Source organism: Macrobrachium nipponense, chromosome 43 (assembly GCF_015104395.2).
Source record: "Macrobrachium nipponense isolate FS-2020 chromosome 43, ASM1510439v2, whole genome shotgun sequence".
NCBI lineage: Eukaryota > Metazoa > Arthropoda > Malacostraca > Decapoda > Palaemonidae > Macrobrachium > Macrobrachium nipponense.
In genome coordinates this window covers 11,822,415-11,836,057 of record NC_061104.1, presented here as the reverse complement: position 1 = coordinate 11,836,057, position 13,643 = coordinate 11,822,415, and the positions used below count along the sequence as shown (strand labels likewise).

Genomic DNA, 13,643 nt, shown 5'->3' with positions numbered 1-13,643 from the left:
AGTTTTCTTATTTTCAAGCTCATATTCACCAAATTCAATATGGAACATTAACTCCTACTTAATTTATAGATTTTATAAAAATATAGCAGCTCAAGAATGGATGAATATTTTATTGTCACCCATTTCATCTTTCTAACAAGTCAAAATGAAGATACACTGCTTGCCTAATTGTGTTTAAACTTACACTGCTTGCCTAATTGTGTTCAAACTTACACTGCTTGCCTAATTGCGTTCAAACAAAAAATTAATTAATATTCCATAGAAGCTACTGAACTCAAGATCTCAAGAGAATAATTAAATTGAGCCACAAACTAACTCATTACTACTATAATAGGCTTGGTTCACTTAGCATGGAATCTAAAAAATATAACTTTAATGAAAAATCAGCTATTAAGCCAAGCACTGGGGCGCTTTCAGCCATTCAGCATTTACGACAGTGAAAATAAGTTGGAGTGGGACAGCAAGATGAAAGAAAGCAAGCAGGGAATTGAGGTCAAGTAAAAGGTTAAAAAGTAGATGCAGCTGGGGGATGAAGAGACGGTGTAAAGCCTTTCCGTGCACTGATGGCACTGCCCTTTCCAGGGACCAGGTAGTATAACTGACTTATCAGTGACAATTAACCAACTTTGTGTGTCAGAGAATACAATGGGCCCTCTAATCAGCAGTTACTATTTCAACTAAAAATATTTCTAATATATAAAATTTCTGTGACCTACTTGAAAGATCTGAAACCTAAACATAGATATTAAAAGTTACATCTAACTGTCTGTCTGAACAACTTCAAAAGGCTATTTCATCAACTGAATCAATGCCTTCAGAATAAGGTAAGAAAACACGAAATTAACCCTAAATTCCTAAAGCTCTAACTTTTGTCATTAGTTTCTTGTGTGGAACTTTGTCAAGGGCCTTTTGGAAATCAAATAGTATATATATTACTCTACTACTGTCATAAATACCAAGCATCTTATGAAAAAAATTGCTACTATAATCAATCGAAGCGCTAATCCTTTTTTGTGTGAAAACTAAATACTAATTAGGATGATCGGTGATATATTCAAACTTATGCAAAAAGGGTACTCTTGCTACAAAAAATCATCTGCTGCCTAAAAACCAGTGCTGAATGAAAGAACTTTAATACGATCAATTAGAATTTCTTTGCTACACACAAGACTTCCACATAATAGGAAAATATTTTTACAAGAATAGCCATGCTATGAAGAATTACTTCACAGGACCTCGAAACAAAAAACTATAATCACCTAGAGCATCTCAATCCTGGAATCATGCATTCGACAGCATGTAAAAACTAATACATAAAATAAAAGTACCTTTTTGGGGTAAAAATGGAAAATTATCATAAAACATCACAAGAGCAATTTGTGCCACTTGCTCATCAAAAATAAAAAAATACGCCAATTAATGTTCATAACAGTCCATTGCTGTTTCATACTCTAAACCACTGATAAAGCCTATTCTCTTTCTTTTACATTACTTACTACTTTACATACTAACAGCATTCAAATAAAAAAAGCAAAGCTTAAGGAACATAAATGGTAGAGTGAGGTTGTTCTCATAAGGATCTGAAAAAAAAACATGGAGAGATGGGTGGTTAAAGAAATACCATGCAAGAGCACTGATGGTTCAAAGTCTACAGGGGACATGGCACTTTCAAACTTGAAAAGTTCACTATATACTTTGCTTTTTTAACTTTATTGCAAGCTAACATGCAAATCTATCAATGTCTACAGTACCATGCATTGGATATTCCACTACATCAGAACCCAAAGTGCACTACCATGTACAGGTGGGATAACAAGAGCTAATTATCTACTTGAAAAAAATTATTCTTATATATATATAAATATATATGAAGAACAGTTAGCACTACACCGAAGAGCATCAAAACTTTACCATATTACCAGAATGCTAGAACAAAGAACTTCAAGAATTAAGTGTAAGAGCAATCATTCAAGAATAGCAGCTTACACACCTGTAGGGGGTTGAAATGATGGTCGTCGGACAAAACCTGAACCATGCAAAGGTGGGAGTCGGAGCCCTCTAAATTGCTGCACACCCACGGCATCACATATGGCCTTCGTCGGGTTTGTAAGCTGCCATTCTTGAGTGTTACCTACTGTATGTATAAATAGGGGAATTAGTTTTGTTTCCTTATTAGCTAACCCACCTCACTCTACCAATACCTATCACTAATCTGTGAAAGTGGTTTCAAAATTAAAAGTGAAATGATAAAATCATATGTCTTAAGTCTTTATTGCATTCAAATAATGAAATGTAGCTGAACAGCAGCTACTTTGTAAAGAGCATGACAAATAAAAATGATTAAATGACCTTTGACACTAAAAAAATGACAAATATTATCTAAGCAAGAATGTATTAAGATTGCTTAGCACATTTCAACAAACATGTTCTTATAATTTTCCATACCACTAGTTTATAAAAGCCATATCTGACTCTCCACTGTATACTATATTCATACTGTAAATGTAAGGTGTGAAACAGTAAGTAGCAATTAACATGCTACTTCCATACCATATTTAAAAATGGAAAATACTACATGACAATCAATGTCATTTCATCACATTAACACTGTGATTATTCACTTCTATAAAATTTACCGTTATCAAAAGTACTTTACAGCAACATACTCAACACAACCAGGATGAACAATAAACATCAAAATTATTTATCTTAACATTCTGAATTATAGTGAACAACCTTTCTTACAAATTCAAAATTTTCCCTCTCATAGCTTCCTACAAAATCAGTAGTTTCTTGTACTTGATGGGTGACTTGTTTGCTAAATCCTAATTTTTCACTATACTAAAACTCATCTCAAAACTGAACATTGACATTGCTATATAGCATCCCACCACTTGGAAAACCTATACGTACTGTCTTTTTATTAAGCAATGAATGCCTCATATACTATTCTACAGTCATCCTTTCTAAATATCAAAACTTACAAGAAAAATATTGAAATCAGAACACTAAAATCACATAAACATTAATAAAAAAAAAAAAGGAGCAAAGTAAATACCCTGAAATAAATGGATCACCAAATGTCAGTTTATGGAAACCTTGTACAATATACATGCACTTCATAAAATAAAAAAAAATTATTAAATGCTATATAAAAATATGACCAAGTAATTTTTAAGCCACTAGTGCATAAAGACTGCTCTTACTAAAAACATTCATGGACACTTGGAAACCATTATCCCACCTAGCCAAGAGTCTAACCCTGCCATTAACTTTCATGGCCTTTAATTTAAGTGTTGGATGAAGGAAACTTCCTCACAGTAAAATGCCTTACAAATAAGCAGTGCATCCTCAAAATAATGGATGGTTCCTCTGAATAAAAAGAATGGTATAACATTTTACTAAACTTTGTTGCATTTAATGACTGAAAACCTATCAATCAACCAAAACTAAATGTGTGTATAAATGCCTGATACTCTGAATGTCACAATAAAAATATAAAGACTGCTATGACAAGAAGAATGAAGTTGACAGCTCTAAGGCAAGGAAATGCCTACAATCTAGTATTAATGAGAGTGCTACTTCCTTCCAAGCTGGTAAAAAAAAAAATTGAATAAACATGTTTGCTACTCTAACTCCTCTCTATTTTAACATTCTGAATATAGTACATACAATCTATTTTTGCTGGTTACTACTGAAAATTATAAAACCAGCATTCTGTAAGTACATGTAACTGAAGGCCCAAATCTAGCAATAATGAATTTAGCCCTCCCATAGTTGATGAATCCTGGTACAGTACTTGAAAAAGAAAAATGTATATATTGTATCTTCAATATGAACAAATCATAGACAAATTGGACAAAGGTATGTAATACTGTAAATGTAGCCTCTGTTTTGCCAACAATTGGAGGAAAATACTTATAAAATATGAAGGTAGCAGATTTTTTCTTTTAATATAAAAAAAAAAAAAAACTTTCATATTCCATCTACAGATCACTGTACACTGTTCCTTATGTCTAATCAAAAGCTATTAGCTCAAATTGCTGTATTCTTATCTGATTCAGGAGGGCAGTTCACCTTCCGACATCCTTTACTCAATCTGAAACACTGCTTTGATCACAATAATTACAATGAATAACCAAAAACAATTCCAATTCTTACAAATATCTTGAACCTTCAACAACTTTACAATTAATTATGTTGTTCTGTAAACAGGAGAATATCAGCAGAAAAGCAATATTTTTGTACCATCAACTTGTGAGCAAACCTGTCCTCATATAAGGATTAAGAATTCAATCTTGAAAAAGAATCGAAAAAAAGTTTCTTAAAAATAAATATTCTGAAAGTATTTATGTACAATATCAAAGCCAACCGGATTATTATACCTATAATGCATTCTGGTTACCACTAGGAACTTTCTAACGTAACACAGGAAAATGAGAAATTACTTGAGGGCATACTACTTTCATTGAGATCATCATTTCTGAAGGTCAAACTGTTTACTTATCATACTATAACTCCTATACTCTGTCTCTATTACATTAATATGCCAATTTGTTGGCAATATGTAAGATATCAATCATGGTCCCATTTCTTGTGCAACTTCTAACCTTGTGCAATATTTAGCTTATACTTTGCTTCCTTGAGTAACTACCCAGACTGAAAATGACTAACAAACTATAATACCCAGACTGTGAAAGTAAGAAACAAAACAAAACAGCAAAAAATAAATCCTGGCCCTGTGGACTATTGTATAATTCATACGTAAAAAAAAAAATAATCACATGCCAAATAACTAAATACAGTATCACTGAAAAATAAACATATCTATATCTGATACACTTAAAAAATTCAATACTCAGCCTCTAAAGATAGTAGTTATGACTATGCTGACAGTCTGACATTTCCATTGAACATGAGATACCAAAGCTAATTAGGTAATGTAAAATTACAAAGTGATACTGTATACATAACTTGGAAACTTCAAAGAACAAGTATTTTCTTCCTAATAGTAAAATGACATGCTGGTTTCTTCATATTTAGCATATACTTCTGGAAAAACCTAATATGATGAACAACAAAATCATCACCTAATAAATTAACACACAGCACAAAAATGACTCAAGGTCCCTACAAGTAGGTCCTCAGAATTCCGCAGTGACCAAAACAAAAATATGTCCTTGGCTTTGAAAGAAAAACCAATCATATAGAGTTGAAATTTCCGTACAATAAAACCTGCTCTAATGTTAAGACAAACCTATACAAGGCAATCCTCTAGCTATACAATTCACTGGCTTTATAAAAATCTACCATCATTTTACCCTTTCCAAAACCAACTGTTAAGAGTTTAACGAAATTCAATTTCACTGATAGCATCCATCAATTATTTAGATTACCATTCCATGCTCAGTATTTCACAAACCATCTCTTCTATGTTGCAAACTCATTATAATGCAAAATAGGAGTACATAAAGTGAATAAGATGTGAACTAAACATTACCAAAAAAGAAAAAATTACATAAACCATGAAATGTTGGTGCCCCTATGGTAAGCAAATAAATTTCAGTTTGCATACTAGAGTTTCTTGATATACTAACATGGTCATATCAAAATGTTGTGAAACAAAAAGTAGATTTCAGACAATATATACCACTATACCACTTTCTTTGTTTGCTTTCCTTAAATCTCACTTAAAGGTAGAAAATAGTGTAGATGTAAGAGACACATTGCCACATCATTTTTTATAAGGCAAGAAAGGTGGGTAACTTAGCACTATTGTTCTGCCTACCAAATGCTAGAAAGGAAATTCAAAGGCCAGGATAAGTAACAACAGTCGACGAGTGGATTAAAACACCTTGAATGGAGAAATATAGTTTAACAAACGGGATAAAAATATTGAATAAATGTGGTAACAAAGTTGATGACAACCACATTTTACGACATTCTGGTTTTACTGTAGTTGTTTTGTGACCTAGTTTTCTAAGAAAAAAAATATATGTAAATATTTCTTAAGAATATTCTTTTGAACTTGAGCATAAAGATAAGTCACCATGTAAAAGATCAGCTAGAAAGCCTACCTCTTTATGTGAAAATATTCCCTAAATTTAAGGCAGTATTGTGAACTCGAACCTGTGATTTAATGTGGACCTGTTTGTATTTGAAATGTAACAAAAATAATAAAGGACATATGTAATTACATGACTTACAAAATAAATGATAATGTATAGGAAATTAACTTATTTCCATTTCTTAAACAGTAATGTAGTATACAGAAAAACTCCCTGAACAATTTCTAATCCTATCAATGGCACTGCTCTAACGGCTGGTCACTATGGTATGGTATGGAACTAAACTTTATTAGCAGTATTGTTAATGTCTTTTATAGGGTAAAAGGACTACGAAACCCACATCTCTTTAAGAGCTGTAATTACAAGTTCTATTTTCTAAATGTGTTTCCTATTTTAATAGTAATTTATGAGTCACAAATTTATCAACTTAGCTATTTTGATTTTTGGGGAAATATCATGACTGGAATGGTGATGATGAAAATGCTTTGCTGATATTATTTAACACAATAACGTCATACAACTTCTACACTAAAATACGATTAACCAGGGCATTTTTCCCTTAATTACTACTCAAAAGGACACAATACCTTAAAAAAAATAGACTTTTGGTGTTACTCCACCAATAACCTAACATATCTAAAAAATATAGCTAAGGCTTTCATGAAAATGAAAACTTGCCCTGGCTTAGATTTTTTTATAAACTACTGCACAGACACTGAAAACTTGTGCTCATGCACAATGCAAAGTATTTTGCATCTCCCCGGCATCACCTACAAAGTGAAAATATTCTTTCAAAATATTTATTTGAATCTTTCCTATTTCAATAAACAGCCAATACTTAATAGAAAATGATATTCCCTTCACTTTGTAATGATTATATAACTCTTGGAACGTTCATAGAAATCAATAATAAGGACGAGAGGGAAAACTAATTGTGAGCAAACATACTTGATGAAAGTTAAAAAGCTCTACTTTTCAAGAATCCTTGCATACAAAATGCATAATTGTACTTCCAAAATTAATGAGAATCAGTCAAGTCACACGTGAGCACAAATGTTACCTGTGTAAGAGTTGCATTTAACATTCTAATTCCTTTAGACCTTAAACTACCATTTGCATCTGTATTTACTCACATGACTTATTATGGCTATGTTTTAGACTGCTGGAAAAAAAAAAAATTCCAAATTCCTACCACATCCAAAACATTACAAAATGTCAATGACCTCTCTTAAACTGCAACTTCTTATTCAGTTGTGGAGAAAACAAAATTTTTAACTTTTCCTTAAGGCTATCTGTTGATAACTGCTTCAATGTTCTAAAGAAATGATTGAATCCATTTCTAAGAAACTCCTATACAGTGCTTAGGAATATGTGGACTGGCGCAAAACAGCAAAAAACTAAAGGACTTCACACTTGGCAAGGCACATTACTAAGGCACTTCTTCACCATCAAATTCTAAAAACCCATTATGAAATTCATATGATTTAAAAACCCCAATGCATAACCCTAAGCAACATGAATAGTTATACAGCTCCACACTGTTCCACCTTAACTGAAACCTTCTGAACATTCACTGCAGCAGCTTTCCTGGCCACATCTAACCCATCAACCACTTTACCAAATACTAAACTGAACGAGAACTTTTTGAACTCCCTATCTTCACACCATATCATAAACTGTGAACCGATCATTCCACGCCCTGTATCACTGGTACCTACTCCTTTAAATCTAACCATACCTACTTCATCTTTGAGAGGGCACAGATCTGCTTCAAATGTTGCTTTATCAAAAGCTGAATATCCTCCAGTGCCATCATCATTCTCTACATCACCACCAGCAAGAAACCCTTCTCCACTCTTGAAGAAATGTGTCCCTTTATAACCATATCCATTCCTCCCTGTACATAAAGCTACAAAATTATCACACATCCTGGGAGCTTTATCTGGCCGTAACTCAAACACTATACGTCCTAGCATCACTCCATCTACAGATAATACCATCCAACAATGGGGGAACTTACCAGATTTTACCATTGGCGACACAGGCTTTACAATGGGCATCTTTGTGGAACTCTCAGGAGGAGTAGGAGGAGGAGGAGTTGGCTTCGCTGGTTTCTTTGCAGCATCTACATATGACACTGGATGGGGTTCTTTCTTGTCCGTTAATGATTCGAGTTCTTCTCGACCATTTTCTGAGGGTTCCGAAGCAAGAAGAGAAAGATTGGACAACCCTAAAGATAGAGCAGATGTTACGCAATTGGATCCAACACCAGCTGCACCAGCAGACATTCCAGCAATGCCATCACTGGAACCTAGCAAAGAGCCTGCTTCAATGGCTTCCGTTGTCTGCAGTATGTGCTCTAAATTTATAGAACTAATTTCATGGCTCTTTAAACCACCTAATTTACCATGACTTAAACCGAGGCTATTATCTAAAATCGAAGTGGACGTAATCGATGGGGACATATGGGACTGCAATGAGCTAGCAACGGAAATGGGAGTTTGTTGGTTAGGACTTATCGGACTAATCGGACTAACAGAGTTAAGTTGCAGCATTCGAGACGATAAAAGATCAGACAGCATATATAGTAGTAAAACGTTTGCATTATTTCCATACAGTGCGTGTTGCTCTAAAGAAGAGTTCATAACAAAGGCTTCTTCATTTCGGAACCCTATCGATGAAAGCACCGAATCCAACGCGGACTGTTTCAGTTTTATTACTATGGCCTCTGTCGCATTATTAATAGCCGTTATAGCAGCGCACTGATTAATCTGGGAAGAAATAATGGAGTTGTAAGAATGGACCTGAAAAAGGAGAAAAGTTTTTTAAGAAAAATTCAAAAAATAAATCTCAGCAAATTTTTCACAAATATTCTATAAAAATGCCACTGAACTTGAAAGCAGTGATAAAATAATACAATCACATGAAATATAATTTTGAACAATTCACCAACTTCCAAGTTCATAAAAAATTATGATATACATGTAATTTATGTTTCCAGAGTATCAGCATTTCATTAACATTTCACTCTTAAGCCTAAATTATGATTATGAAAGCACAAAGGGAAACACCCTAACCCCTATTCTTTTCCACAGTAAACAAGTAGTATAGGAAGGAAGCATGGTTTGACCTAACCTCAAAAACAATTCCCCTGCCTCTTAAAGAATACCAGATCACAAGGAAAAACCAAAGCAGATGACTTCCTTAAAAACTTGGCAACAGGATGTTTTATCTGTTTAGTAATCAAATAAATTATTTTACAATGGTCTTTTCCTCTGAAGGTTGGACATGAAATACATTCATACTATTTTACTATGACAGAACTCATTCTGCCTTTACTCTTACATGTGTAGGTCTTCATCCATCCCCTTCTCCATGATTTCCTCAAGCCTTCCCACAGGTCTTTGTCCAACTACTACTGTATTACTGCTATTCTGAACAAATGTTCCTCCTCTATTTTCATCCCATGTCCTAACCATCTCAATCACAAGATTTGTCTATTTCCAAACTCTTGTATCATACCACATCTTTCTACAAATTCCTCCTTCACAATACAATTGTCCCACCTTACACCATCCCTAATCTTAACATTCTATGACAGCTACTCAAAATTTTCTTTTTCAATGCCCATGTTTCTGCCTTGTACGTAGTGTGTCTTGTTCTTTCTTTTTATAGAAAATTTTTATTATGTAAAGAAAAGAATTTCCTAAGTCTCACCACTTCAGCCTTGCTGAAGCTACTTTCTTCCTGCTCTCAAAACTTGTGATTTGCAATCAAATGTCCCAATCACAACAGTAAACTTTTTCCAAATCTAGACCATCTACTAAAACAGGTTCTGAAATTGCCCGCCTTCCCCTGTGTGTGTGTGTGTGTTATAAATCAGTACAGTTTGTGGACAGTATTGCACTGTACAGCATCAGGAAATAGGGTTTATGGGTTAAGACATCTTTGGGGATGTTCAATTTCTGCTGGCAACAAAAAAGTTCATCCATATTCAATATCCTAATTACAAATAATCATGCACAAAGGAGAAAAAAAGAATAACAAAACTTACAGTTTGGAGGGATTCAATTATCTGCGGTAACGAATTTTCGTCGGTTAGGGCCTCGCTAGCCCTCGTTAGGTCAGCTAGATGCTCCTGTAATACTGCTTCTTCAAGCTGCTCCCCTTCTACCTATTGTTTGAAAATAAGGTTGGAAATAATAATCACGAAAAAAAAAAATCAGCACCTGAAATTGAATGTTTAAAACTTAAGCACAGTTGCCATAGAAATATTAGACTCTCATTAATATTTAATCACAAAAGCTCTCTAATACACAAATACCTCAACTGAACAAACTTCAACCTTTCAGACTCTATTGTTACGTACTTATTGGATGGATCTGAGTCCAGAGAAGAATAAATCTTACTTTCTGCTCAACAGAACATTGTGATGAGTGAGGCTGAAACAGCGATCAATGCTTGCCTGTCTAACACTGCTAGCATGGGTTCTTTGTTTCCACATACTGACCATCAGGCCCTGCTCCCACAAAGAGTGCATCTGATACCGAAATGCATCCTTGTCTTTCTGACGTAATTTGCTGCATAGCGATCTAGCTGAGTAAGTCTAGCACTATGCTATATATTCTCTTTTGGGTATATAAATCTTTCATCAGCCTGTTACAGAAATTCTGCCTAGTAATATGATGCTCATTTAAATAGATTCTCTTATTTTCAAAGCATAAGGGAAAATTCATTGACTCATCTTCCATAAAATCATTCAATTTCTATTCTGTATGCTTGGATAACAATAACATATACAAAAAGAAGCAGAAAATTATATCAATACAAATCCTACATATCTATCTATCTATCTATCATCTCTCATCTATCTATCTATCTAGCTATCTATCTATCTATACTATCTATCTATCTATCTATCTATCTAGTCTATCTATCTATATATATATATATATATATATATATAATATATATATTATATATATAATATATATATATATATATATTATATATATATATATATATAATATATATATATATATATAATATATATATAATATATATATATAGATATATATATATATATATATATATATATATATATATATATATATATATATATATATATAATATATATATATATATATATATATATATATATATATATATATATATATATATATATATATATATATATAATATATATATATATATTATATATATATCTATATATATATATATATATATATATATATATATATATATATTATATATATATATATATATTATATATATATATATATACCATTAACTCAAATATAAACACTGCATCTACTAAATTCAAAATTGCCAATGCAAAAATTGCTGTTCTTTTAATCCTACGATTTCTGACTAATTCTGGCTTAAGCTCAATATATCCCACTGCAGTATTAAAATGCTAGGTTTATTAAGCATTGTCCATTTCAATATCAAGTGGAAAGGTTATGCATTAAAATGTTAAGTTTGTGTTAAAAAATATATATACAAATATTAAATATGTAGTACTAAAATAATACAAACATGAAATACGTACTAAAATATTACATACAAATATTAAATATGTAGTACTAAAATAATACATACTATATAAACATGAAGTATGTCTAAAATAACACATAACATATTCCAAGGTTTTCAGACAGCACAACACCATCTATCTCTCTACATTCAGATCTATCTGCATAGGGAATGTTGTTAAAAATATCTCTTATTTTAGAAATGGGAGGATTATACATTAACCCTCTTACACCGGAGCGGTAAATAAAAAATTGTCTCCCGTGTGCCGGAGGGGTTTCGGAGTGAGCGCGGAAGCGGAAAAAATATTTTTTTCAAAAAATCACAGCGCGCTTAGTTTTCAAGATAAAGAGTTCATTTTTGGCTCCTTTTTTTGTCATTGCCTGAAGTTTAGTATGCAACCATCAGAAATGAAAAAAATCATTATCATATATAATAATGCGATATATGATGGCGCAAAAACGAAATTTCATATATAATTGTATTCAAATCTCGCTGTGTGCAAAATGGTTAAAGGTAACAAGTTACTTTTTTTTCGTTGTAATGTACACTAAATTGCAATCATTTTGGTATATAACACATTGTAAAACGATAAAAGCAACACAGAGAAAATATTATCACAAAATAATGCATGAATTCGTAACGCGCGGACGTAAACAAATATTTTTTTCAAAAGTTCACATAAATCTAAATATTGTCCTAGACTTCCAATTTCTTTCAAAATGAAGACAAATGATTGAATATTACTATACTGTAAGAGTATTAGCTTACAATTGCAGTTTTCGACCATATCTGACGAGTTAAAGTTGACCGAATGTCAATTTTATATATATATATTTTTATATGTAATTATTTTGGAAATAAGAAAAGCTACAACCTTCAAATATTTTTAGTTTTATTCTACATGAAATTGCGCACATTTTCATATATAAAACTCCATGAAATGCCTAATATGAAACGGAGCAAATATTCCGAGAATGGGACGTACGTATTTTGAGATTTGTGGCGGAGAATCCGCGCGCGGAGGGAAGGAAAGATTTTTTTTTAAATTCACCATAAATCTAAATATTTTGCTAGAGACTTTGAATTTGTTTCAAGATGAAGATAAATGACTGAATATTACTAGACTGTAAGAGTTTTAGCTTACAATTGCGTTTTTCGACCATTTCAGTAGAGTCAAAGTTGACCGAATGTGGTTTTTTTTCTATTTATCGTGATTTATACGCAAATATTTCAAAAATAAGAAAAGCTACAACCTTCAATTAGTTTTAGTTGTATTCTACATGAAATTGCAGCACCATTTCATATAAAACTTTATGTAACGGCTAATTTAAAAATGGTGCAAACATTACCACAATCGCACGTATGATTTTTTCGGAAGACTTGCCGCGCGGACGTAAAGAAAATATTTTTTTCATAAATTCACCATAAATCAAAATATTGTGCTAGAGACTTTCAATTTGTTGCAAAATAAAGGTAAATTCTTGAATATTACTAGAATATAAGCGTTTTAGCTTACAATTGCGTTTTTCGACCATTTCGGTAGAGTCAAAGTTGACCGAAGGTTGAAATTTTGGCAATTATCGTTATTTATATGAAAATATCTCAAAACTGATAAAAGCTACAACCATGGGTTGTTTTTAGTTGTATTGTGCATGAAATTGCGCACATTTCCATATATAAAACTTTATATAACAGCTAATTTTAAAATGGTGCAAACATTACCACAATCGCATGTATGATTTTTTTCGGAAGAGTTACCGCGCGGACGTAAGGAAAAAGTTTTTTTCATAAATTCCCCATAAATCAAAATATTGTGCTAGAGACTTCCAATTAGTTGCAAAATTAAGGTAAATGATTGAATATTACTAGAATATAAGCGTTTTAGCTTACAATTGCGTTTTTCGACCATTTCGGTAGAGTCAAAGTTGACCGAAGGTTGAAATTTTGGCAATTATCGTTATTTATATGAAAATATCTCAAAACTGATAAAAGCTACAATCATGAGTATTTTATTGTTGT

General features: G+C 32.3%; 1 protein-coding gene across 11 annotated transcripts in view; it reads right to left on the bottom strand.

Moving 5' to 3' along the window:
- The window catches only part of LOC135213531 (uncharacterized), an 80,508-nt gene that overhangs the window by 34,400 nt on the left and 32,465 nt on the right, over positions 1 to 13,643 (bottom strand). For 6 of the 11 annotated variants that reach the window (XM_064247453.1, XM_064247448.1, XM_064247450.1 and 3 more), the window contains exons 9-10: positions 10,123 to 10,242; positions 2,256 to 8,872 (exon numbers count right to left, since the gene is read on the bottom strand). In XM_064247453.1, the coding sequence (XP_064103523.1) occupies positions 7,592 to 8,872; positions 10,123 to 10,242 (1,401 nt within the window). In that variant the 3' untranslated portion in view covers positions 2,256 to 7,591. Of the gene's footprint in view, positions 1 to 1,990; positions 2,135 to 2,255; positions 8,873 to 10,122; positions 10,243 to 13,643 lie in introns of those variants that run through there. The other 5 variants (XM_064247454.1, XM_064247458.1, XM_064247455.1 and 2 more) reach the window with 2 other exon arrangements.